The sequence below is a fragment of the Lactuca sativa genome, chromosome 6, assembly GCF_002870075.4.
Source record: "Lactuca sativa cultivar Salinas chromosome 6, Lsat_Salinas_v11, whole genome shotgun sequence".
Taxonomy (NCBI): domain Eukaryota; kingdom Viridiplantae; phylum Streptophyta; class Magnoliopsida; order Asterales; family Asteraceae; genus Lactuca; species Lactuca sativa.
In genome coordinates this window covers 43391533-43415176 of record NC_056628.2, presented here as the reverse complement: position 1 = coordinate 43415176, position 23644 = coordinate 43391533, and the positions used below count along the sequence as shown (strand labels likewise).

General features: G+C 32.1%; 4 protein-coding genes and 1 non-coding gene across 10 annotated transcripts; 4 read left to right on the top strand and 1 right to left on the bottom strand.

The window, feature by feature from the left end:
• The first annotated feature begins 382 nt into the window (after window positions 1-382).
• Window positions 383-2815, top strand: LOC111893119 (APETALA2-like protein 3). 4 transcript variants are annotated; one of them, XM_023889194.3, is made up of 9 exons: window positions 383-673; window positions 788-1344; window positions 1484-1509; window positions 1643-1673; window positions 1756-1843; window positions 1936-2081; window positions 2148-2192; window positions 2264-2361; window positions 2441-2815. In XM_023889194.3, exons 2-9 carry the CDS (start codon window positions 845-847, stop codon window positions 2575-2577), a joined length of 1071 nt encoding a protein of 356 aa, XP_023744962.1. In that variant the 5' UTR covers window positions 383-673; window positions 788-844; the 3' UTR covers window positions 2578-2815. The 4 variants fall into 4 exon arrangements, with proteins under 4 accessions (XP_023744962.1, XP_023744961.1, XP_023744963.1 ...); XM_023889193.3 differs by having other exon boundaries at window positions 763-1344; XM_023889195.3 differs by having other exon boundaries at window positions 383-678.
• Window positions 2816-8271: 5456 nt separating this feature from the next.
• LOC111893070 (nuclear transcription factor Y subunit B-1) lies at window positions 8272-9946 on the top strand. Its single transcript, XM_052764892.1, has 6 exons — window positions 8272-8412; window positions 8557-8777; window positions 8887-9049; window positions 9093-9131; window positions 9235-9333; window positions 9684-9946. Exons 2-6 carry the CDS (start codon window positions 8572-8574, stop codon window positions 9726-9728), a joined length of 552 nt encoding a protein of 183 aa, XP_052620852.1. The 5' UTR covers window positions 8272-8412; window positions 8557-8571; the 3' UTR covers window positions 9729-9946.
• Window positions 9947-12726: 2780 nt separating this feature from the next.
• LOC111893107 (uncharacterized) lies at window positions 12727-13399 on the top strand. Of its 2 annotated transcripts, XR_008224735.1 has the most exons (3): window positions 12727-12852; window positions 12945-13073; window positions 13184-13399. It is a non-coding gene; the product is annotated as an uncharacterized LOC111893107 (transcript). The 2 variants fall into 2 exon arrangements; XR_008224734.1 differs by lacking the exon at window positions 12727-12852 and having other exon boundaries at window positions 12859-13073.
• Window positions 13400-15539: 2140 nt separating this feature from the next.
• LOC111893106 (nuclear transcription factor Y subunit B) lies at window positions 15540-16975 on the top strand. Of its 2 annotated transcripts, XM_023889180.3 has the most exons (6): window positions 15540-15668; window positions 15765-16042; window positions 16143-16281; window positions 16387-16392; window positions 16487-16580; window positions 16767-16975. In XM_023889180.3, the coding sequence occupies exons 2-5, from the start codon at window positions 15780-15782 to the stop codon at window positions 16550-16552; spliced, it is 474 nt and encodes a 157-aa protein (XP_023744948.1). In that variant the 5' UTR covers window positions 15540-15668; window positions 15765-15779; the 3' UTR covers window positions 16553-16580; window positions 16767-16975. The 2 variants fall into 2 exon arrangements, 1 of the variants encoding a protein (XP_023744948.1); XR_008224733.1 differs by having other exon boundaries at window positions 16387-16580.
• A 589-nt stretch (window positions 16976-17564) lies between these two features.
• Window positions 17565-23579, bottom strand: LOC111893105 (probable DNA helicase MCM8). The gene is made up of 17 exons (XM_023889179.3): window positions 22500-23579; window positions 21760-22043; window positions 21141-21281; window positions 20937-21054; window positions 20625-20847; window positions 20399-20562; window positions 20062-20310; window positions 19887-19982; window positions 19668-19820; window positions 19316-19386; window positions 19094-19212; window positions 18892-19021; window positions 18600-18799; window positions 18321-18495; window positions 18074-18244; window positions 17878-17991; window positions 17565-17773 (listed from the first exon to the last, which is right to left on the bottom strand). Exons 2-17 carry the CDS (start codon window positions 21940-21942, stop codon window positions 17732-17734), a joined length of 2349 nt encoding a protein of 782 aa, XP_023744947.1. The 5' UTR covers window positions 21943-22043; window positions 22500-23579; the 3' UTR covers window positions 17565-17731.
• Between the last annotated feature and the right edge of the window lie 65 nt (window positions 23580-23644).

The window sequence follows — 23644 nt, the reverse complement described above, 5'->3', positions numbered from 1 at the left end:
ACCTACCAGCCTTAAGGTAGAGAAAATTTATTCGGATCACACACTTGCAACAATTAACAATTCAACAATCACTATGACATCAATTTTTATCTCTACTCTTGTTTCACAGAAATCTACTTTGCGAAGTTACATAAAACAATTGTTTTCAATCATTGCAGAAGCGTTCTTCCATAAATATCAATGTTTTCACACAATGTGAAATACATTTTTATCATTGCAAAAGTGTTTTTTCTTTGTTTGAGAGTGTTCTTCTAGTGTGAAATACATTTAACAACCATATTTCCATTAATATATAACGTTTAAATATCTTTATATGAACATATGCGACACAAACATTTGAAGAAATAAAGGGACCACGTTTTTATGTTCTTCCTTCTCTAATGTATGATTTAACCCTATATAACTAAATGCAATGTTTCCAAAATTCAATCCCAAACAATATAAATTCCACGCGCCACGCGCCACCGGTAGTGGGTTGTCTTCCTCCTTCACACATACACATACACACGTCCCATCGTCCCTACAATTTAACGACTCCATTTCTCTTTGCTTTTTCTTTCATTCGCTATCAACACACGAATCGCACCTCTAAAGTTGTTCTCTCTCTAAAAATAAAGGCAGACAACATTTAACAGCATTGTTTGCTTCATCTGTCGTCTTTCCACTTTCTCCGGTGAAGTATAAGCCATATTCTCTCTGAATTTCATATTGTGTTAAAATTTGTATGCACATGTTTCGACTATAACTTAATTTACTATATAGATTTCTGATTGTTTGGAGCTATCAGATTGCTCGGAGTGACGAATTTATTGAAGCTGAATTCTGTGGACCGAGGAGGATCAAAATGATGTTAGACCTCAATCTGAATCTTCATCAGAGCAATTTAATGTCGGAGTACGTGGCTGAAGGCGGGAATCAGTTTCTGAAGGTCCACGGAGGCAACGGGAGCGGAGTTCAATTGGAATACTCCGGTGTCACCTCGAATTCTTTCGTCGTCAATGTGGAGACAGCAAGCAACGCCGGAGGAGACGACGAGAACACGTATCTGTGCTCGAATGTCGAGTATGCCTTTGACATCCTTAAATCGAGTACTCTAGAAGACGATGAGAACGTTAGGTCGGGGATTGTCGTAACCAAGCAGCTGTTCCCGGAGGTTGGTGGAGATGGCGATGTAAGGCGGCACAGTGCGGTGGATGAAAGAGAATTCATTGTACGGCAACACCATTATCAACAGCAGGATTTCCTGCAAATGAAGAAGAACAGGAGAGGACCTAGGTCTCGGAGTTCTCAATATCGCGGTGTTACGTTTTATCGAAGAACAGGAAGATGGGAATCGCACATTTGGTTAGTTATCGATTACAATTTTAATCTCCAAATGTTTAACTGAGCAGAAATCTTCTGCTCCAGATAATAAATTGAAAATGTTTGATCATACATGGCATTCTTACATAATTTTGATCTTTCACTACTTTGATTTCTGTAGGGATTGCGGGAAACAAGTTTATTTAGGTAAGTAATTTTGAGCACTATTTACCATTTGGCATTTGATTCTCTTTGTTCTTTCTATTTCAATTTGGATCTGTTTCCATCGGTCCCTGATTTGATTGTTCTATCGGGAAATTCTCTGTACTTGATTTTGTAGGTGGATTTGACACAGCACATGCTGCTGCAAGGTAAATAATTCTCTAATGGCATCACCTTTTAATTTTTAAAGCATCATTATTCATTAGTATATGAAATTGATCTTCATTACAGGGCATACGATCAAGCTGCTATTAGATTCAGAGGATTAAACGCTGATATCAATTTCAACGTAAACGATTACCATGAACATCTTAAACAGGTTCAACTAACCTATCAACAAATCTTCGATCATATTCATACTGAATCGCTGTCGTATACAACGAATTTAACGAATCAAATTACGTTTTGTAGATCAAAAACTTAACAAAAGAAGAATTCGTTCATGTTCTTCGTCGTCAAAGCACTGGATTCTCCAGAGGAAGCTCAAAGTACAGAGGAGTTACCCTGCACAAATGTGGTCGATGGGAAGCTCGAATGGGACAATTTCTCGGAAAGAAGTAAGAACAACATGAACTTCAATCAGTAAAATCGGTTCGATTTTCATCACAATTTACATTTTTTAGGTACATCTACCTTGGATTATTCGACACTGAAATCGAAGCTGCAAGGTTCGATCAAATCCCAATCTTCTTTCTCCCTTTTTCAATTCTCTTATTCTAAATTCCGTTGAAATAATCAGGGCTTACGATAAAGCTGCTATAAAATCCAACGGAAGAGAAGCAGTAACCAACTTTGAACCTAGCTCATATGAAGATGAAGATGAGATCAACAATGGTGGTAAAGACGAAATAATACTAATTAATTCATCAAAATTCAAAATTCAAAATTCATGATGATTTTTATTAATTTGTAACAGGCAACAGTGAAGAATCAATGGATTTGAATCTGGGAATTGCTCCCCCTAGTTACACTGCTGCTGCAGCATCATCAGGATTCTTAGTTCAACATGTACAGGAATGTAGGAGTGGAAAAGGTGAAGGTACAAGTATGTAGTAGGTAGTAAAAAGTCGAAATTACCCATGGATAGATAGATAGTGATGATGATGATGAATAGTAAAAGGACGAGATGAGAATTGAGATGTTACTATTTGACTGTTTGTCCTGGTTTTTCCCCAAAGGGTACAAGTACAACATCACTGTGGAGTTTCCAAAACATGAAAATATACATATGAAATGATGGGATTGTTTTTGGATTATATGGGGAATGAAATGAAAAGGCCTTTGAATTGTACCTTGTATTTCTGCATGTAGCACACAGTGTGTATACAGACTGACACTCGAAACACACATTCTAAAGCAGTTTGTCACCTTTTTAGTTTTTATTAAAAATTATACCACCTTTTACTACCTTTTTCGCTCTCATAAAAATTTAAAATATATATATTTTTTTTAAATTAAGTTTTTTCAAAGAGTGTTATTATTAACATTTTAACCATTATAAATCAAAATGACCTTGTAAAACAACATAAGTTTGAAACTTTTTTTTCTTTGGTTACCATTGTGAGTCTTAGACCTATTATGGAATGTTAAAATAGTCATAATAAAAAAATTTGTTAAAAATTATTGGCTTTAATGATAGTTTTTTATTCATAGTGAACACTTTGAAAAAAAATTCAATTCGACTAAAGCTATTTTGATTTGATTTTTTTTTTTCTATTGTAAACCACTTTAATATGCTAAAAATATCACAATGGTCGACATATATAATTTTTCTTTTTTGTCAAACTTGATGGTTTTGATGAATCATTTTGATTCATAATGATTAAACCACAAAAAATGATCAAAATATAGTGAGTTTTCTTGTATAGAAAAGCTACAATAAAATTACATTTTACATTTCATATAAATCTATTTTATATGTACAAACATGGTTCTAGGTTTCATCATACATTACCATTTTAAAGAAACGATTTGTGTTAAATCAAAACAAGAGATGTGTCAATACTTATAACGCATCCAAGTTTGATAAGATCATATATAGGAATGAGCATGTTAAGGGATTAGACTACAAGATTAGATGCTCTAATAGTGCCACCTAATATAATTTTAGAAGGTTCAATAATATTTGACAAAAATGGTTGGTAGGTGAAATGTGAAAAAGAGAAATTAAATATCCTTTTATTTTTTGTTCCTACAAATCATCCTACCCAATTAAATAGTGATATGTGTAACATTTAATGTTTATTTAATGAAATTTTAATATACAAATATGACATATGTCATTATTTAATTGGATAGGAGGATTTGTAGGAACAAAAATAGGAGGATATTTAATTTCTCATGTGAAAATTATAACTTTTATTTTGGAGCTGGAAATTATAGTGTTATTATGTGTTAGGATTGACCCATGTACCTACAGTGTAGAATTTGACTCCTTAACAATTAGTCTTCAATCAATGATGCTAAAAACTTCTCTCTAAAAGCTATTTAAAGTAATTTTCTCGGTAGACATCTATAATACATATCATGAATCCCTTTCTAGTGGTGGGATGGTATCCCACCACTAGTGTACATGGTCACTAACCATGAATGTGAACATCATTCCAGGTGTTTGTGGTGGCTACTGCTAGTGGTGGGATATTTTTGTGGTAAATTACGGTGGGGAACACTAACCACAACACTTATTTTACGTTTGGGATTGCTTTTAAAACAACTTCTCATTTTTAACTTTTCTGAAAAGTTAAAAAATGGTCAAAAGATGTTTGGCTAATGAAAAAATATTTTAAAATAACTTTTGTGTAGAAGGAAAAGTTGGTTTTTCAAAAGTCACAAATTCTATATTTTTGTAACTTGTGGGATTTTGTAACTGAAAAGTTGGTTTTTACCCTAAAAACAAATATAAACACATTTTAAAAATTCTTTTGGAAAAAGTCACTGGTCAAAAAATCTTTTTGCAAAAAGGACTTTTAACCTTAAAAAAAAATCTTTTTACAAAAAGGACTTTTAACCTTAAAAAAATAACCCCAAAACATCCCTTAATCATCTTTATTTTCTCTCTATTTCTCTTTACCTCTCTCTACCTCTATCTATATTTTAATTAATTAAAAAAAATTAATAGTAAAAAGAATAAAAAAGATATAACGGTGGGTATCTCATAGGTTTAATGGTTGGATTAAATGATAAGGTGTCACTAACCGCTATAATGGTTAGTAGTAGATATTACAGATGATCCTATGAGTATTTGTTTTAAAATAAAAGTTTTAAGTTCATTTTTTCAAACAAAAATTTTCTTTAATTTCTTTTTTAAAGTTAAATATTTTGGACACTCAAAAACTCTTTGGCAAACACATCAACAATAATAAAAATAATAAAGTCACAAAATAGTGATATCTAGTTTTTTACATCTCATTTAGATGAATATTTCTTCCATACATACGTCGCCACTTCAAAAAATGTCAAGTTTATATTATATGGGGATAAAAACAAATTGATTTTCGTGATGTATCCAATCAAAAATTAAATTTAATATAACAACATCAAATATCTGCCCAACATATTAGTTAAATGTCATAAATTATAAATATATAACAATCATCCATATGATATAAGTATGATATATAACGTCTTTCTTTTGAAAGTTCATGCTTGATCTTAAAGCAAAATGTAGAAGATGACTTGAAAAAAAAAATCAAACGGTTTCTAAGCATGCAACCTAAATGACAATATGATATATCTAGAAAAATATTAAATGTGGCACCAGATAAGAACGCAAAAAAAACTTGATTTAGATTAAATTATTGTCATTTTACATATACCTATCCAAATAATAAACTCATGCTACGATGAATTTAATGAAACATGGTTACAAAAGAAAATGAAGGATAGCAGTAGCACTCTGGCAGACTCCTAAAGAAATAAATGAAGTCATTTTGGTTACAATCACATCACCATATGTCGACCCTTTCTCGTTTGTCTTTTCTCACAGTTAACAATATCTAAACATGGAAACCTGTAAAGGTATGTTTACACAATGGACATATCAATATAGCTTGATTCTTTTTGTGTCTGATAATTATTGATCTAGACAAATAAATTGGTTATCCATGTCAATAATGATAACTTGTTTACTTCTCTTGTTTGTGAGGCTGAGGCTGCTATTTGAGTATTTTCATAAACGATATAATTGAATTAAAAAATATATTGCAAATAAAACAATAGTAAACTCAAAACTTTAAATGATAATATAAGTATATAATGGGAGTATGACAAGTCCGGATTGACGTAGGAGTGTTTGACAAACTAGCTGGTAGTTGAAAGTTAGAAGTTGTAACTTTTATTTATAAAGAAGTTTTTGTTAAAATTAGTGGTTAATTTTTAAGTGTGTAAAGTTAGTTAGAAGACTAAGCTCCCAAAAGCTTTATTTAACATCAATATTTTATGGAAAATAATAATATTTATGTGGTAGAAATTTATAAAAACCATAGTTATGTGGGAGAGCTTATATATATATATTTTTTTGTGTTTTTTTATAAAAAAATGCCTAACATATTTATGGCCAATTTTGGCCTTACGAAATTGAACACCCACGATGAAATGGCCAAAATGGTTTATTAGAGTCTACTATGGAGTAGAAATTGTTGGTTTTCTTTCAAATTTTTTTATATTTTACAGAAAACTACAAATTTAGTCTATTCGTATGTCCTGTTTTTTTTAAATGGTCCTTACGATTTTAAAATTGCAAATTTCATCATTTTCATTAGTTTCGTTGTAGTCCCTTCCCTAATTGAAATGATTAACTTTTTCTCTTGGTATTTTTTTTATGCTTTTTTATTTAGTTTAAAGTTTTATAAAATAAAAAATGATAGAACCCAGATTGTTGAACGAAAGATTCAATGAAGACAAGTTTAGTTGCTTCAGCAATCTCAAAATATGCCATGAAAAGTTGTTACTATAAAGATCAAGATCCCTAATACCTCTCAAATCTTTCATCATGATAGGTAACTTGACTTGTAGTTCAAGGTACTCAAGGCTAGTGTAGTTTCCACTCGCATCTGGTATTGCTCAATCAAATCATGATAGACAAAGCTTTTGAGCTTTCCAAAATCTTGTGGAATCAATCCAGTTAAATGATTTTGAGCACCATTCGGCCAAAATACATTTGATTTTTTTGGGTTTGATTTATGAATCTATGAATCAAAAATCAAAATCAAAAACCGATCATCGATTTCTCCAACCATTTGCATTTTTATTTTCATCCTCCAATTTGGATTCATCATTATTGTCGTACATATCCCAAGAAACCTTTGCTAAATGCTAAGTGCATCAGTAATGTTACAAAATAGGTTCATGTCATTTTTCTGAATAGACGAAGGTTGAGTTGGACCATTGTCGTTAACTAAGGGAATTCTCTTAAAGGAAAATGACTTTTGAGGGTAATTAACTTTTACGTTTGTACTCATTTGGTCCCTTTTCTTTTTTTTGTATTCAATATACCATCGAACTTGTTGTTGGTGTTTACCACAGCCCTTTTGACCGGCTTTTGACCTGTGATAGCTGGTCAAAGGGTTATGGTGAACACAAACAACAAGTTCGATGGTATATTGAGTACAAAAAAAAGGAAAGGGACCAAATGAGAACAAACGCAACAGTTGGTTACCCTCCTGATTCATTTTCCCTTTACTCATTTACAACAAATCTCACATCATTTCCTACTGATATTAATGACTTTATGAGATTCATTCTTGCTTCTCTTCAAAACATAACTCACGAAAGGATGTTATTCATGCATGTACAACTTTGTAATGCACTTGAATATTTATTAGGGGAATCTTGACTAAGTAGGCGCATTTCATGACTACATTTACATTTGCAATCAAATGATTTATCGTATCATGGATTCTAGACAAGTCTACAAACGAGTGGAATCACAAGTGCTATGATTTTTTAGTTTACTTAGCTTTAAGATCGAACTCATGGGATAAGATACAACATCAATATGTACAATATTATGGTGATGTGTCTACAAAAGTAGCATGATATTGTACATATTGATGTTGTATCTTATCCCATGAGTTCGATCTTAAAGCTAAGTAAACTCAAAAATCACAGCACTTGTGATTCCACTCGTTTGTAGACTTGTCTAGAATCCATGATACAATAAATCATTTGATTGCAAATGTAAATGTAGTCATGAAATGCGTCTACTTAGTCAAGATTCCCCTAATAAATATTCAAGTGCATTACAAAGTTGTACATGCATGAATAACGTCCTTTCGTGAGTTATGTTTTGAAGAGAAGCAAGAATGAATCTCATAAAGTCATTAATATCGGTAGGAAATGATGTGAGATTTGTTGTAAATGAGTAAAGGGAAAATGAATCAGGAGGGTAACCAACTGTTGCGTTTGTTCTCATTTGGTCCCTTTTCTTTTTTTGTACTCAATATACCATCGAACTTGTTGTTTGTGTTCATCATAACCCTTTGACCGGCTATCACATGTCAAAAGCCGGTCAAAAGGGCTGTGGTAAACACTAACAACAAGTTCGATGGTATATTGAATACAAAAAAAAAGAAAAAGGACCAAATGAGTAAAAACGCAAAAGTTAATTACCCTCGAGAGTCATTTTCCCTTCTCTTAAAAGATGGTTGTTGGCCATGTGTAATGTCATAGTATTGGCAACGTCCAAGCACATAAACGGCGTCGTAACGAATGTTAAAAAGACTAGTACAAAAGACAAGACCACGAGTACCACGTGGTCACATCTCATTGATCACACCCCTTCACCAGAGAACACACCATCAACGACAACCAAACCAACGGTGTTGATACAACTTACAAGGGACCTTCTCTTCTCGCGCCTAAAATTTACGAAATTTTCTCCCTTAATCGGTAAGTTCTCAATTTCCATTCCACAATTTCAATTGTATGTAGTTAAACCCTCGTATTTTCTACATTCATAGGGATTCATTTCATGAAAGAGCTGCGAATCTTGCTGTTTTGTTGAGAAACGTTGTTATGATTTTGTATTTTTAGGGTTTTCGTACTGGAATGGCGGAAGGTCCGTCGAGTCCAGGCGAGAGTGGGGATCTGAGCCCGAGGTCGTCGAACGTGCGGGAGCAGGACAGGTTTTTGCCGATTGCGAATATCAGTCGGATTATGAAAAAGGGTTTACCGGCTAACGGGAAGACTGCTAAGGATGCTAAAGAAACTGTTCAGGAATGTGTTTCTGAGTTCATCAGCTTTATCACTAGCGAGTAAGTATATCAATTTGTAAATTGTAATTGAACTTTTTCTCTCTGTGTTAATTTCATTTTCATGAACACGAACAAAACAAGTATAGTCTAATGGCTGTTTAATGTTTAGGGCAAGTGACAAGTGTCTAAAGGAAAAGAGGAAAACCATTAATGGTGATGATCTGTTATGGGCAATGGCCACACTAGGGTTTGAAGATTACATTGAGCCACTCAAGGCATACCTAATTAGATACAGAGAGGTAATGTTTTGTTTCTTTACAAGCTGTTCGGAGATTTGATGTAAAGTAACTATTACTAATCAGTTGATGTTTGCACTTGTTTCCATTCTTGATTGGATTGCTGTGGCAGATTGAGGTTAGTTAAGCTTTGTTGTTTGATTTTCACATAAAGCAACATTGATTAATTTAATTATCTGTTCATAAGATGATTGATTCGTTTGAAATGAATCCTGCTGAAGGGTGACACCAAGGGATCTGGTAGAAAAGAAGGGGTGCAGCTGCAGCCTGAGCATGATGAAGGTTTTTATTCACAGGGTCTGAGTTATGGTGACTCACAGGTATTTCATCTCTTTCTGTCTTTCACTCTCTCTCCTTAAGCATCAAAACTCACAAAGAAGAGATTAAGGATATGTTCAACAACGAGGTTTTGAGAATTTTAGAAGCTTTTAGCTTTTAACTTTAAAAACTCGAATTAAATAAAAAGCTAAACTCATAATCCAATATTTCATTTACACCTCTTAAAACCTTACAACTACGGTTGACAAACACTTCTTCACAAATAAAAGCTACAACTTCCAGCTATCAGCTACCAGCTACCAGTTGTTACCTTGGTTACATTGCATTGAATTCACTAAGCATTTGGGTGAAATTGGAAGCTAACTTAAATTTGTTGACTGAAATTTGGCAGCAACAGGGTCAACACTTGATGGTCCCAATGCAAGGGACAGAGTAGTAGTAGTAATATATATATATATATATATATATATATATATATATATATATATATATATATATATATATATATATATATATATATATATATAATGAGGTGTTTCCAAAGTTAGGCTTCTTAGTATTTGTTATATCAAGTTAAAAAGACTTGAAATTTAGGACTTGTATTTGGATATGGGAAAAGAGGAATTTTAAATCCAATCTTTGGATTTTGTAATACATGTCATATTTTATTAGAATTAATTTACATGAAATTGAATTTTAAAAAAGGCAAATTTTGAGGTAAAAAACAACTAAATGTAAGCCTAGTGACATTGATGAAAGACAAAAACTCTTTTATTTGTCACATCATTTTTGTAGTAATGTGGTTATTTTGTACATCATTATAATTCAATACCAAGATATTGACTTTAATGACCACACACAAAAATAAAAAAATTGTATATGATTATCTGATTATTGAAATACGATTATAACATAAAGTTATTTTGAAAATAATTTTATTAGAATTTTCAAACCTGTGTCTCACTTTTTGAACTCATTTAGATTTCCAAAAATCTACTTTTTATAGGTTTACTCGATCGTTATCTACGAACTCATTGCACCAACAATATCTAATGATATTCTGATTAAATACTTTTGCTGAAAATTGTGGATTTGTTCTTAAGAACTCTATTATATCATTTTAATTTACTTTTCCATTTTGTAAACATTTTTTTTACTAATTTATAGTAAAGTATAGTTTTACTCCTTGAGATATGCACATTTTTACAGGTTTTGTCCTAACTTTGAAAATTTGATACCAAACATCCTTACGGTTTCTAAATCCACCCGTTGTGGTCCCTTCAACCGTTATCATGTGTATGACTCCGTTAAATGCATATGAAATAAAAAGTTAATACCAAACATCCTTAAACAATGGTAAATAGTGTTTTTCAACGGTTGTGAAAATTAAAGAAAATGTTTTAGACTAGTGGTGAAAATTAAAAAATATTCTGATATTATCCATTATTTTCAGCAAACACAAAACAAAAAGACAAAGTTTGAACTTTACTCAAAATCCTATGGCAAAAGTTTGTTTAGGAGCTTGTAAATTGGATGTGTATAATGCAAGTCGTATATGTATAAAACCACAGGTACAACCCAAGATTTCATGGCATCTAGCTGCTATTTCTTCACAACTAAATGTGATTTCTTCTGAAAAAACACATCTCGATTTTTTTTGCTAATAACCAATATAAACATATCCTAAATGTATAAAAACATGATTATAACATAAATTAACTAAATAAATTACAAAGTTTTCTGATAAATATTAATCTTGAGCCATGGAGATAGTTTTTTAAAGTTAAAAGTGTAAAAATGAAAGTAATTTTGTGATTTTGGGATTTATGTAAAATGGGCCTAGTTCGTAGCCCATTATAGCGAGATACAATTGGAAATGGGAAGTAGATTGATTCTTCCAAGAAACAACATCTTAGCACCTATCATATTAAAACACTAGTTGTCAAACCCGTATATTATACGGGTTGATTAAAACAAAATGTTAAATAAAAACGATTAAATGAGAAGTTTATTTGAATTTGAAATTTGAAATAAATAAAAATTATGAGAAAAAAAAAACATGCAAAAAATAAATAAATTAAAATTATTGTTTAGTTATCAGATCCGTATACTAAACATGTTAATTATAGCAAAATGTTAAACACAAAGGTTTAAACTGTAAATTTATTTGAAATTGAAATTGAAATTTAAAATTTAAAATTTGAAATTAATATCATTATGATATGTTTAATTTATGGAAACTAATTAATAATATATTAGAAATGGAAAATGAAATAAATGACAAGTGGAAAATAAATATATGTCTAAATTATGACAAAATGACATGTGGCAATTTGAATGAGAAAATAACACGTGGTAAAATCATTTTTATTTATTAGGGTAGATATATTTGAAGTAGATTAATCAATTTATTAAGTGGAAATAGACGAGTTTAAAAACCTACCAACTGTTTTCTGAAAAAATCTGATTTTTTTTACTATTTAATGAAAAATCATTAAAAAAAATTGTTAGATTTATAATCTTCTCAAAAACAAATATTCATTTGGAATAATAGTAGAAACTAGAAAGTGACTAGAAACACAAGAAGAGCACGAGTAGCACAGTGGCAGAAACACACCAAACCAAACCAACGGTGTTGATAGTTGATACTACTTGCAACGAACCTTCTCGCGCCCAAATTTACGAATTTTTCTCCCTCGATCGGTAAGTCATCAATTTCACTCCAAATTGACGAAATTTTCCCTTGTAATCTGTGCCTTTATACAAGGGATTAATTTGATTTTGATGAGAAAGTTGTATTTTAGCCTAGGGTTTTGGGTCTGGAATGGCGGAAGAAGGTCCGTGGAGTTCAGACGAGAGTTGGAGTGGGGATCTGAGCCCTCGGTCGCCGTCATCGAACGTTCTGGGGCTTGATCAGGACTTGTTCATGCACCCTGCGAGTATCCTTCGGATCATAAGGAAGGGGAAGGTGTTGCCTGCTGATGCGAAGATTGCTAAGGATACTATACAGACTTATCAGGAATGTGTTTCTCTGTTCATCAGCTTTATCACCAGCGAGTACGTATATATATATATATATATATATATATATATATATATATATATATATATATATATATATATATATATATATATATATATATATATATATATATATATATATATATATATATATATATATATATATATATATATAATCCCTTCTCTTGTTTTCCTTTTCACCAACACAAACACAAACAAACAAGTATTATATGGAAAAATGTTCAGGGCGAGTGACAATTGCAGAAAGGACGAGAGGCGAAGCCTTACTGGTGATGATCTGCTAGAGGCAATGGAGACACTAGGGTTTGAAGATTATGTTAAGCCACTTGAGGCATACCTGGAAAAATACAGAGAGGTAATGTTTCTTTCTTTGGATTTGATCATGTATTTGTGAATATGATATGAATCATATGATGATAACTTCTTACTACTGAGTATGAGTTGATGTTTTTACTTCTTTTTTTTTTTTTTTTCCATTCCTGATTGGATCAAAATCTTAAACCCTGTGGCAGATTGAGGTTAGTAAAGTTTTTTTTGTTCACAGTAAATTAAGTAACATTTTTTTTTTGTTATAAGATGATTGAATTGATTTGTATGAATCCTGTTAAAGGATGAGCTCTTAAGATCTTTAAAAGATCACGATGAATCTGTTAGAAAGGAAGGGGTACAACTGCAGCCTGATCAAGATAACACACAATAAAAGTCAAAATCAAAGTCAAAGTCAAAATCACAGTCACAGGTAGTCTCTCTAATTCTCAAGGTTTTGTTTTTGTTATCCATAACTGTAGAAATTTAGATAATATATTTGGTTAAAACTTAATATATTTTTTTATTACTGAAATTTGGCAGCAGCAAGGCACAGATTAGCAGCTAGCTTTTTGGATGACATTATTTTTAATCTCAAGTGTCTGTGTGTGTGTGTGTGTGTTGTTAAGCTATATGTATTTGTTTGTAGAGTATATATAATTATATGTAAATGTAATATGATGAGGTTTTTCATTTTATGTTTTGGCAACTTAAAAAAGCTTGGAATTTAAAGCATGTGTTTGGGTGATTTTAAAGGAATTGGAATTCTTGGGGTCTAACAAAGGTTTTCTGAAAACCTTTGATCAAAGGTATTTTGCTGAATTTTGTTTAGGATTAAATTTCCTATGTTTTTACAACCAAACGTGGGAATTTGTTGAAAAAAAAAAAACTTTTCAGCCAAAAAAAAAAAACATTTTCAGCCAAAAAAAAAACACACATTTCAACCAATTTAAACCAATAATTCAACGTTTTAATAACATTGTAAGTTGTAACATTCTGTTTTAAGGTCGAATTAATATTTTAGTCAAGTATAAAAAAAATTAAATAATAGATTCTAAACGTTTTAATAACATTGTTGATAAATAAACAATATGAACTTTGAGTAAAGAAATATCGAAGGAGAGACCAAAACTATCAATTTAGCAAATTAGAATGTTTATCATGGCTTAGTAAAGATTAAATTGTTACGAGTAGGAAATTATGGGGCAAATGAGTGAATAATATAAGTTCCATTAAAGTACTAGTTAAATGGTGTTCATTTTAGAAAATACAAAAGTTGACAGTCTAAAGTGCAAGTAATTAAGTTTGAGTATAGTGTTATCTCCATTGTGGAGAGTCACGATCCAAAGAGAAAGGAGGTTGTCATTGACGATTTCTAGACTTTCATGGAGATTTGGAGTAAAGAGATTGAATGAGGAACTAGGGTTTGAAGAGAAGAATTCCTCAAAGAGCTTGGAAGGTGAAAACCCTCCATTTTCCTTGCTAAAAAACTCGATCTAGGATTTAGGTCTATATCCAAATTTGAAAATTAGATCCTAATATGATGTTAATTGTTGAATATGGTGTTAGTTGTTTCATTTGAACTCCTAAACTCTATGGAATCAAATCATAATTGGTTGTTGTGGATTTTGGTGAGGATTTGGGAGACTTGAAGCTCTATCTATGGTGGAATTTTGAGTAATGTAGCTGGAATGGTTTTGGTAATTAAAAAAACTTGGTTCCAATGATTCAACAGTGAATCTCAAGTTATATAATCATAAAATCCATGTGATTCACTAATTAGATTCGTAAGTTAAGTATGAGAGCTTAATATAGGGTGTTAATGACAACTAATGAGATTATGATTATGATTCCAATGTTGGATTCAAGATTAGTTGGAATTATCAATTCATTGAAAAACTAGATCATGTGAACGGTTAGATTAGGAAGAATGAGATGATGAAAATGGATTTGGAATCTAATTGGAAATGAATGATTGTAAACAAGCTTTGAGTTGCATAAACTTTAGAATCACTTATTACAACCCATGAATCCAATGGAATTTGACATCCCAAAGCTTATTAGGACAATTAAGAAGTATAATAAGATTTTGTTACTTGTTTAGAAAGGTCTTTGATGATATTGAAAACCATTAAGAGCTTATCGGTGGATATGAGTGTTGGATGCCTACATGAGCTTCCATATAGGTCTTGTGAATTAAGTCGTAATTATGAAATTTTGGATTTTTAATACTAAATAAGTTAAGATGTGTAAAAGTACCTAAAAAGTGCTTAAATTGACATATGAAATGATTAGGGGCCTTTGGAACAAGTGCAAGGATCAATTGTACAAAATTGTATTTTTAGGCTATGTAGCTAAAGTTATACCATTGTGTAATATCCTTCAAAAACATTACATGACAGTGTAACTAACTGAGAGATTTTCTAAAAACTTCCTAACTTGGCATTGTCTCACTTGCTTTGCATCTAATGGCTTACATTAACAAAATATATGTGTATAAGGAATATAAGATGAAATCACGCTATTATTCATTAGGTATTCTCAATGACTAACTTATATTTTTACATGTATTCAAGTGACAGGCATTGGACATTTAGAAGGTCACGATTGTTGTGTGGTTGCTTGAAATGTTGTTTCGATAATTTGATTCAATAACCATCTCTGAAATACTTCCAAACTGGTAATCTTTTGTGAACAATGACTATGAGTCCATATTTCCACAAATGTTATTTTGAATTTCAATAAAACCTTTTGAAAACTATTTAAATCAATATAAAAAATGGTGTTTCAATTTGGTATTCGAACATGAGTTTAAGTAATACACACATGAAAATATAATAATTTTTTTAATTTTATGGTTTTTTTTTATTAAAATAAGTAATACTAATTTGGAAATGCACTTACAAAACTCTATGTAAAATATTAGTAAGATACAACCAAACCAAACCAAGCTAACGGTGTTGATAGTTACATAACTACATAAGGGACCTTCTCGCGCCCAAATTTACGAAAATTTCTCCCTCAATCGGTAAGTCAACAAGTTAACTTCAAATCGACGAAATTTTCTCTTGTAATCTGTGCCTTATACAAGCGATTTTGATGAGAAAGTTGTATTTTGGGCTAGGGTTTGGCGTCTGGAATGGCGGAAGAAGCTCCGTCGAGTCCAGGCGGTTCCGGCGGGAGCGGGAGCCACGAGAAAGGAGGTGCGGGTGGGGATCGGAGCCCTCGGTCGCCGTCGTCGAACGTTCTGGAGCTGGACGAGGACTTGTTCTTGCCGATTGCGAATGTCCGTCGGATCATAAAGAAGGGGAAGGTGTTACCCGTTGATGCGAAGATTGCGAAGGATGCTAAACAGACTTATCTCGAGTGTGTTTCTGTGTTCATCAGCTTTATCACCAGCGAGTACGTATATACATACATATATATCCATTACTATATATCACTTCTCTTGTTTTCATTTTCATCAACACAAACACAAATAATAAGTATATGGAATGTTTAGGGCAAGTGACAAGTGTCGAAAGGACAAGAGGCAAACCCTTAATGGTGATGATCTGATATGGGCAATGAACAGACTAGGGTTTCAAGATTATGTTAATCCACTTAAGGCATACCTTAACAAATACAGACAAGTAACTCAGGTAATGTTTCTTTAGCTTTCATGGATTTAATTCATCACTTCTTCTTACTAATGACTTAATGAGTTGATGTTTCTACTTGTTTCCATTCCTGATTGGATGTGGCAGATTGAGGTTAGTAAAGTTTTCATCACACATCAATTAATTATCATTTTAGTATTATATAAGAATAAGATGATTGAATTGATTTGTATGAATCCTGTTAAAGGGTGAGTACCTAAGATCTATAAAAGATCATGATGTACGATCTGTTAGAAAAGACGCTGCAACCTGATCAAGATAACACAGTTACAATCACACAGGTACACTCTCTCTAATTTCACTTTTCTTGGAAAAGTGTTATAAAAAAGAGTAGAGTTTTTTTTTTCAGTTTCAGTAGAAAATTTGGTTAAAAAAAACAAGTAATTTGTTCATCTAATGATTCGATCTCAAAAATCTTACCAAAATTTTAATAAGGAAGCTAACTTTTTTTCAATGAAACTTGGCAGCTGCAAGGCACAGAATAGCAGCTAGCTTTTTGGATGACATTTCTTTTTTATCTCATTCTCAAGTTTGTTTGTTGTTAAGCTATATGTTCTATGTATTTGCTTGTAATGTAGAGTATATATAATTATATGTAATATAATGAGGTTTTTCATTTATACTTAAGATATTTATAGCATGTAATATCAATGAGAAAACACATGGTTTATAGCAATCTCTAATTTAGTTAAAAACTGGTGATAGTAAGCAAATTGTATTATTTTAAAATTTCAAAGACATGACCAAAATCTAAAGAACAAAACTGAAAACGCAAGAAAATGCTTCTTTTAACTGAATTCTAACAAAAGATTAAAGAAAGATACTAAAAGTGAAGAGCGTTATAAGGTATCTTTGAGTTGAAAAAACAATGATGATAAAGATTTTGTATTTAATGGACGAGAGAAATTTTTGGAAACGTTTAGTGCAAATCAAGGATTTATGGAAAGAGAAATTAAACATGCTCCTACTTTTTGTTCCAAAAAGACCAATTTCAAACTTGTTAGCCATTTTGAAAAAATGATAAAATGGGGTTATTTTCTTATTTAATCCAAAAAGACCAATTTCAAACTTGTTAGCCATTTTGAAAAAATGATAAAATGGGGTTATTTTCTTATTTAATTAAGGAGTAAAGTGCATATTTGCATTCTTCTTTGGATTAGGTCTCCACCTTTTTTTATATTAATTTTTTTTCTTTGCAAAAAAACACCAATATGGAGGTTAGTGTGGTTTTGGTCCCTATTTAAACTAAAATGACTAATTTACCATTTTGATACATTTTATACAATTTTCATTTAATCTAATATTTGTTTGCAATTTACATAGATGCTAAGTGAGACTTGATTAAAAAAAAAGTTGTCTACAAAATATTGTTGCTTATTTTATGGCGAAGCACAATAAAATGGCTAGTTTACCATTTTAGGTCATTTCCATTTCACCTCGACAATTGACTCCGTGAATAGGACGATGATACCACCTGAAAGACAGAAATATAAAATATCGGATAGGTGCTTATTTTATGGTGTTACACAATTAAATAGTGTTGTTATGTTATCCATTAATCTTATAATAATAATTTACCTGATATGTTTTTGGCCCCTTTTTAGTTACAAACCCAGCAGTGTTTATAATCTCTACAAGCCTGTCAAAATTTTCCTCACTTATCCCAATCTTTTTAGCCAAATTGAACATTTCCTGTAAAATAAATAATAACAATATTATTATTTATAATTTATCCAAACAACACAACACTTTATCCTAAAAAACATATATATACTTTTTCAGAGAAACAATCTTTCTGTTCTTTCTCTGATTGCTTGTTCAATGCACTTAACAACCGCTTTGCTTCCTTCTGACAACTCATCCCACCACTCCTACCAAAATCAACAACTCCATGCTCATCAACATACTTATCAAACAATGATTCCTTCATTATTTCAACAACATCCTACACCAAGTACAAACAAATCTCAACATAAAATCCACGTTTTACGTTTATAATTTCATATAAATTTAAAATTAACCAGAGCATCTTCAACAGTTATTTCTTCTCGCAATTCAACCCTAGCGCGAGCTTGTGCCAACCGTACTAAACTTTCCAACTGTCTCGCTGTAATCGGCGTCCCATCAGCAGACGTGTTACGGTCTCTTAGTTTTAAATAAAACTGTTGTAAAATTTTAGCTGCCGGTTTCGACATCCTGATACCACAATACCAAAAAATGTTTGTATTTTAGTTTCTGAGCGACACAGGGCTGAATCTCAGTAGATCGTGACAGCAAGACCACTCTGCCACTTACAATACCTTGGAAACACATAAGTTCTTGCGTAAGCAATATATTTACGGAGAAGAGGACTTGGTAACGGAACAAAATCAATGTCTTTTCTTGAATCAAGCCTTAACCTTGAAACAAGTGAACCACTCGTTTCGCCAATACTTTGAGATGATGAAACACTTGTAAGTTTGTTCATAGTTTGTGAATGATCACCATTTGCTACATGTAACTACAAGAAAGAACAAAAAAAATGAATATAATGTTTTGTTTTTTTTTATATGTATAAAGAAATAAAGGGATTGACCGATTGAGTTGACTTACAGACATGATGTGTTCAGAAACTCGTTTGTCATGTAACTCATCGGGTTTATCAAGCAAAATGAAGACCAAATCAAATCGTGACAGCAAAGCGGAATTTATTTTCAAGTTCTCGTTCACTGTTTTCGCACGGCTGTAACCAAAAATAGCAATCAACTTTGAAAAATAAATAAAAATAAAAAATTATTTAAAAATATTTGGGTACTTGTAATGTCCACCAACTGGATTTGCTGCTGCTAAAACAGTTGTTTGAGCTGATAAACTTGCTACAAGTCCTGCTTTTGCAACAGAGACACATTGTTGCTCCATTGCTTCCAATAAAGCCTGGTCGTTATAAATTTATAATATTATAATAAATAAATAAAACTTTTTTTTTGGGGGTATGTGATGTTGATATTGAAATTAATAAATAAATAAATAAACCAACTTGGTGTTCTGCTGTCATTTTATCAAATTCATCGATACAACACAATCCCCTGTCTGCAAGTACCATTGCACCTATTGAAAAAAAAAAAGCAAAATACTTTAGATGTGTGATTTTAATTAGTTAAACATCTTCCAAACACTAAAGAAAAAAGAGAAAGTAAGTTACATTTTTAGTCCCTGGGTATAGAGGATTCTTTCAATTTTGGTCCTTATTCCAAGTTAAATGATTATATTTTTGGGACCAAATTTGCAAAACCAGTTATACTCAGGGACCAAAACTGAAAAAATCAATTATTCTTAGGGACCAAAATGGTAAATTACTCGGAAAAAAGAAAAAAAAAAAAAAAACTTACCAGCTTCAAAAGCATAATCACCAGTCATTGAATCTTTGACCACAGCAACAGTGAGGCCAGCATTTGTTGTGGCATTCCCACAAACATAAATGCCACGTGGTGAAACTGAAGCTGCTGCTTGCAGGAGTTGACTTTTCCCAAGTCCAGGGTCACCTAATATTTCTAAAATTAGACTCTTTTTTTTTTTTAAACATTCTATTTATTTTATAAACTTCATACCAACAATTATGACATGAATGTCTCCTCTAACAGGAACCTTATTCTGATCCATTGAATTCTTCCTTACACCTCCAAACAATGCCAATGTAATTCCAGCTGTTGAAACAAAATAGAGGAAGTTACACATTTGGTCCCTGAGTATAGCTGATTATTGCAATTTTGGTCCTTTATGTACCTTTAACAAGTTCATGTCCATAGATGGAGGGGCAAATTGATTGAAGTATTTGACGAAACACATCTGATCCATGCTCTAAAGAAAACTTACAAACAAATTCCAAATCCCTTTGACTAAAAGAATATAAATCCAACAAGTCTGTAGCTTTAGCCACTGATTCTGTTTCTTCAGATTGTGACTTTGAGTTTTTAACTGATACTCCTTCTAGATACAAGTAATATAACCCTTGATTCCTCCCTTTTGATTTTCCTAATTCAATTTCATCCAACAATCAAGATTCAAGAATAAGAAAGAATAACATCATGTAAAGAAAAGTAAATTATTATAGTATTATTACCTCCTCCTATATCCATGTAATTATTAATCACCCTTATAATACCAGTCACAGTTACAACATCTCCAGGGATACACATGTCCACAAGATCTTCAACCAATTCACATTCCACTGTTCTAGGCACTCGACCTTCTTCATGATGTTCAGATTTCAACAGCTCTTGAATTCTAAAAGTAAATAAAAAGTTACAAAAAACATAAGATTCTGAAAAGTAAGAAAAGTATCTTACCTTATTTTCTGGAAGTCTATTGGTATTGCACTAGATCTAATCGGGTTAAAAATTCTGCTTTTGCATCCGTGTGTTCCACAGCTTGAAGGAGGTGAGAACTTTCCATCTGGGAAATCACGTGCAATGGTGTTTCCACATTTGGAACATGTGAAACTCATTTGTATTACTAATGGCTTCACAGTGCTAACTTTTACTACAGTGCCACGAACAGAAACAAGCCTTTCTGCAACACCATTGTCATCATCATGGTAAAACATAGATTGCAGTTTATGTATGCATAACAATGTTGTAACTTGTAAACTTATTGCATACCAATGTAAGCTGCTTTCAGGTTCTTTAAAGCAATCATGGAGTCAGGGTGATTGTGTAGGCGGATGTTTACCTTTGCATGTTCATCCAACTCTTCATCGTTTGATTTGGAGTGAAGGGTCTGCTTTCAGTAGAAGTTGGTGATTAGGTTTAGAACCCATTAATGGCATAAGAAGATGAAAGAAAATTAGAAAATGGTGTTTTTACCGTGTGTACTGCTGCACTCATGCATAGAAGAGCTTCTTTGGGGTTTCTTTCTAAAGCATCGTAGAATTCTTCAAGCATACATACCTTTCGGAAATGTTGGAAATCAAGTGGCAAAATGAAAAGAATGTCTTCTTTCTTTACCTAGATGTTGTAAGTAAACTGTATCAGTATCAATTAAGAGGTTTTAAGTCCAATTGATGCAGCTTCACATTATTTTGGACAGGAAATTCAGTATTTTGGTTATGATTCTGATTATCAGGTTCCAATTATGGCAGAGATCATGTACGCCTAAAAAACGATTCAGAAATTAACCCTGGTTTTGGTTTGCAATTTAACACGAGCATTGAAGGTTATGGGATTTAAATTGATGTTGCTGTAAGGTTTTTAATCTCCTCATAAACACTTAAACTTGTCAGCTTAAGTTTGCTCAGGCACTCCTCAATCACCAAAATCAAATCAATGGTAGATTTTCCCGTTTTCGTTCACATTTCGGTATAAATGTGTGTGTGTGTATATATATATATATATATATATATATATATATATATATATATATATATATATATATATATATATATAGAGAGAGAGAGAGAGAGAGAGAGAAAAACGGAGACCTGACCTGAGAGATGAAGTCTAATCCGTCAGCAGTGGAGAAAAATTGTTCGTGAAGCGTCTTTGTGAGTTGCATCTTGTTTTTCCCATCGGCATGTTTATAGTCGATTTGAGGGAAATATTTAGCCAAAATTTGTGAGATTTCGCCTCCATTACTAGATATTTGCTTCCCGGAGCTCATCATTGTCATCGTCTCTCTGTCGGTGCGATAAATCTAGATAAACTAACGGGATTTGAGGGTTTTCTATCGCCGTCTCCTTCAACTTTTTCGTTTGATTTTGGCGGGAGGACCTGAGGAGGTCAGATGTTGGAAATTGGAAATGATCAATTTAAATTTTCTTCGATTATCGACCAATTTTAAAAAAAAAAATAAAGGGTTTATTTCACGACAACTATTATATTTACAAGTTTGTTTTGTTTTAACCATAATTTTATTTTGTTTCTTATTTGTCATTATATTTTAGATATTTTAGAGACAAAATTGTAAAAATGGTCCCTATGGTATGTATTTTTTTGGGTTTTAGTCCAAACCACAACTTTTTTTGATTCGTGGTCATTTTGAGCTAATTTCGTTGCGTTTTTTGTCCCTCTGAATAGTGAAATTACTATAATACCCTTGGGTTATTTATCTTTCATTTTTCTTTCATTTCTTTTTAAATCTAATACTAATATATTTATTTTAATAATTAATAAATTAAGAAGGCTCTCTCTCTCTCTCTCTCTCTGTGTGTAAAGAAAAAAACCCACCTCCAATCCTTGTTCTTCTTCTCCAACCCATATTGTTTCCATTTTTTATCTATGGCTAGTAAAAAAAGAATCAAGAACAGATGAAGGTGTGGTTCACAAAGAGGACAATGAACAGTGGAACTCCCATCTTCTTCCTCTGATGAATCAGGTAACAGTAAGGAAAGGATCTGACTCGATTTGCAAAATGAAATTATGAGTGGAAGGGTGGATCTATGAGGGGGTTAGTTAGGGTTTTTTAACGGGGATTGAATCATGCTTCTCCTACTTCTTGCTTTCTTCCAAACCCTGCATAAGCAAAAGTTTTATCAAATGCAATGAATTAGAGGAGTAGATTTATGGTTGATTAAGGTTTAATGGAAATCAGAATCACGATCATCATTTCGAAATATTGAGGCCTCACTTATAAAGTTGGAATCATAATCTCAATTGCCATCATCTTCTTCCTCTGATGATTCATGTAGCAGTTAAGGGGATTTTGCTTTATTTTTTCAAAGATTATCTATGGCAGATTTTTTAGCAACTGAAATTATTAATGATGTCTTCATCAACACCATCCCGATCATTATGAATAACCACCACCGGCCCATCATTTCTATGTTGCTTCCCTCTAGAAATTTGTTACAAATTACAAACTTGGATTTGAGTGATAGTGTAGTTGTAGATAAGCTTACCTGAAGAACTCAAGGGTCTTCATGAAAAATACTCGGGTAGTTGTAGATTGTTTAAATATCAAAAAGTTATAGCAACAACAATGAACTTCAAGCCCGATTTGTTCCTTCCACTGTTTCCATCATGTTTATTTCACCTTTTTATATGTATATGAATTTATATTCTGGTTAATGATGATTTGGTTAAAGTTTCAGATAATATTATTGGTAAATGAGGAAACTGTCAAGTGTATAGAGGTTTTCTCATGTGTGTGTGTGAGCGATTGTCGCCGGTGGTGGCGGAGGCTGAGATGAATTCTGGTGTTAATGGAGATGTGGGTTTTCTTGAAGAAGAAGAAGACCAGGTGTGTGTGTGATAGAGAGAGAGAGAGGGGGAGAGAGAGAGAGAGAGAGAGAGAGAGAGAGAGCTTTCATTTTTTAATTATTAAAATGAATAAATAATTATTAAAAACTTTAAAAAAAATGAATTTAGAAATA

Coding starts and splice junctions, on each gene's coding strand:
- LOC111893070 (XM_052764892.1), top strand. CDS start 8,572: ATGGCGGAAGGTCCGTCGAGTCCAGGCGAGAGTGGGGATCTGAGCCCG. Junction 9,050..9,092: donor TCTTTACAAGCTGTTCGGAG/ATTTGATGTAAA, acceptor TGATGTTTGCAC/TTGTTTCCATTCTTGATTGG. Junction 9,132..9,234: donor GATTGCTGTGGCAGATTGAG/GTTAGTTAAGCT, acceptor ATCCTGCTGAAG/GGTGACACCAAGGGATCTGG.
- LOC111893119 (XM_023889194.3), top strand. CDS start 845: ATGATGTTAGACCTCAATCTGAATCTTCATCAGAGCAATTTAATGTCG. Junction 1,844..1,935: donor ACCATGAACATCTTAAACAG/GTTCAACTAACC, acceptor TACGTTTTGTAG/ATCAAAAACTTAACAAAAGA. Junction 2,362..2,440: donor AGATGAGATCAACAATGGTG/GTAAAGACGAAA, acceptor AATTTGTAACAG/GCAACAGTGAAGAATCAATG.
- LOC111893106 (XM_023889180.3), top strand. CDS start 15,780: ATGGCGGAAGAAGCTCCGTCGAGTCCAGGCGGTTCCGGCGGGAGCGGG. Junction 16,043..16,142: donor ATCAGCTTTATCACCAGCGA/GTACGTATATAC, acceptor TGGAATGTTTAG/GGCAAGTGACAAGTGTCGAA.
- LOC111893105 (XM_023889179.3), bottom strand. CDS start 21,942: ATGACAATGATGAGCTCCGGGAAGCAAATATCTAGTAATGGAGGCGAA. Junction 19,387..19,667: donor TGATTATGCTTTTGAAGCTG/GTAAGTTTTTTT, acceptor TTTTTTCAATAG/GTGCAATGGTACTTGCAGAC. Junction 18,800..18,891: donor TTTCTGAACACATCATGTCT/GTAAGTCAACTC, acceptor TCTTTCTTGTAG/TTACATGTAGCAAATGGTGA.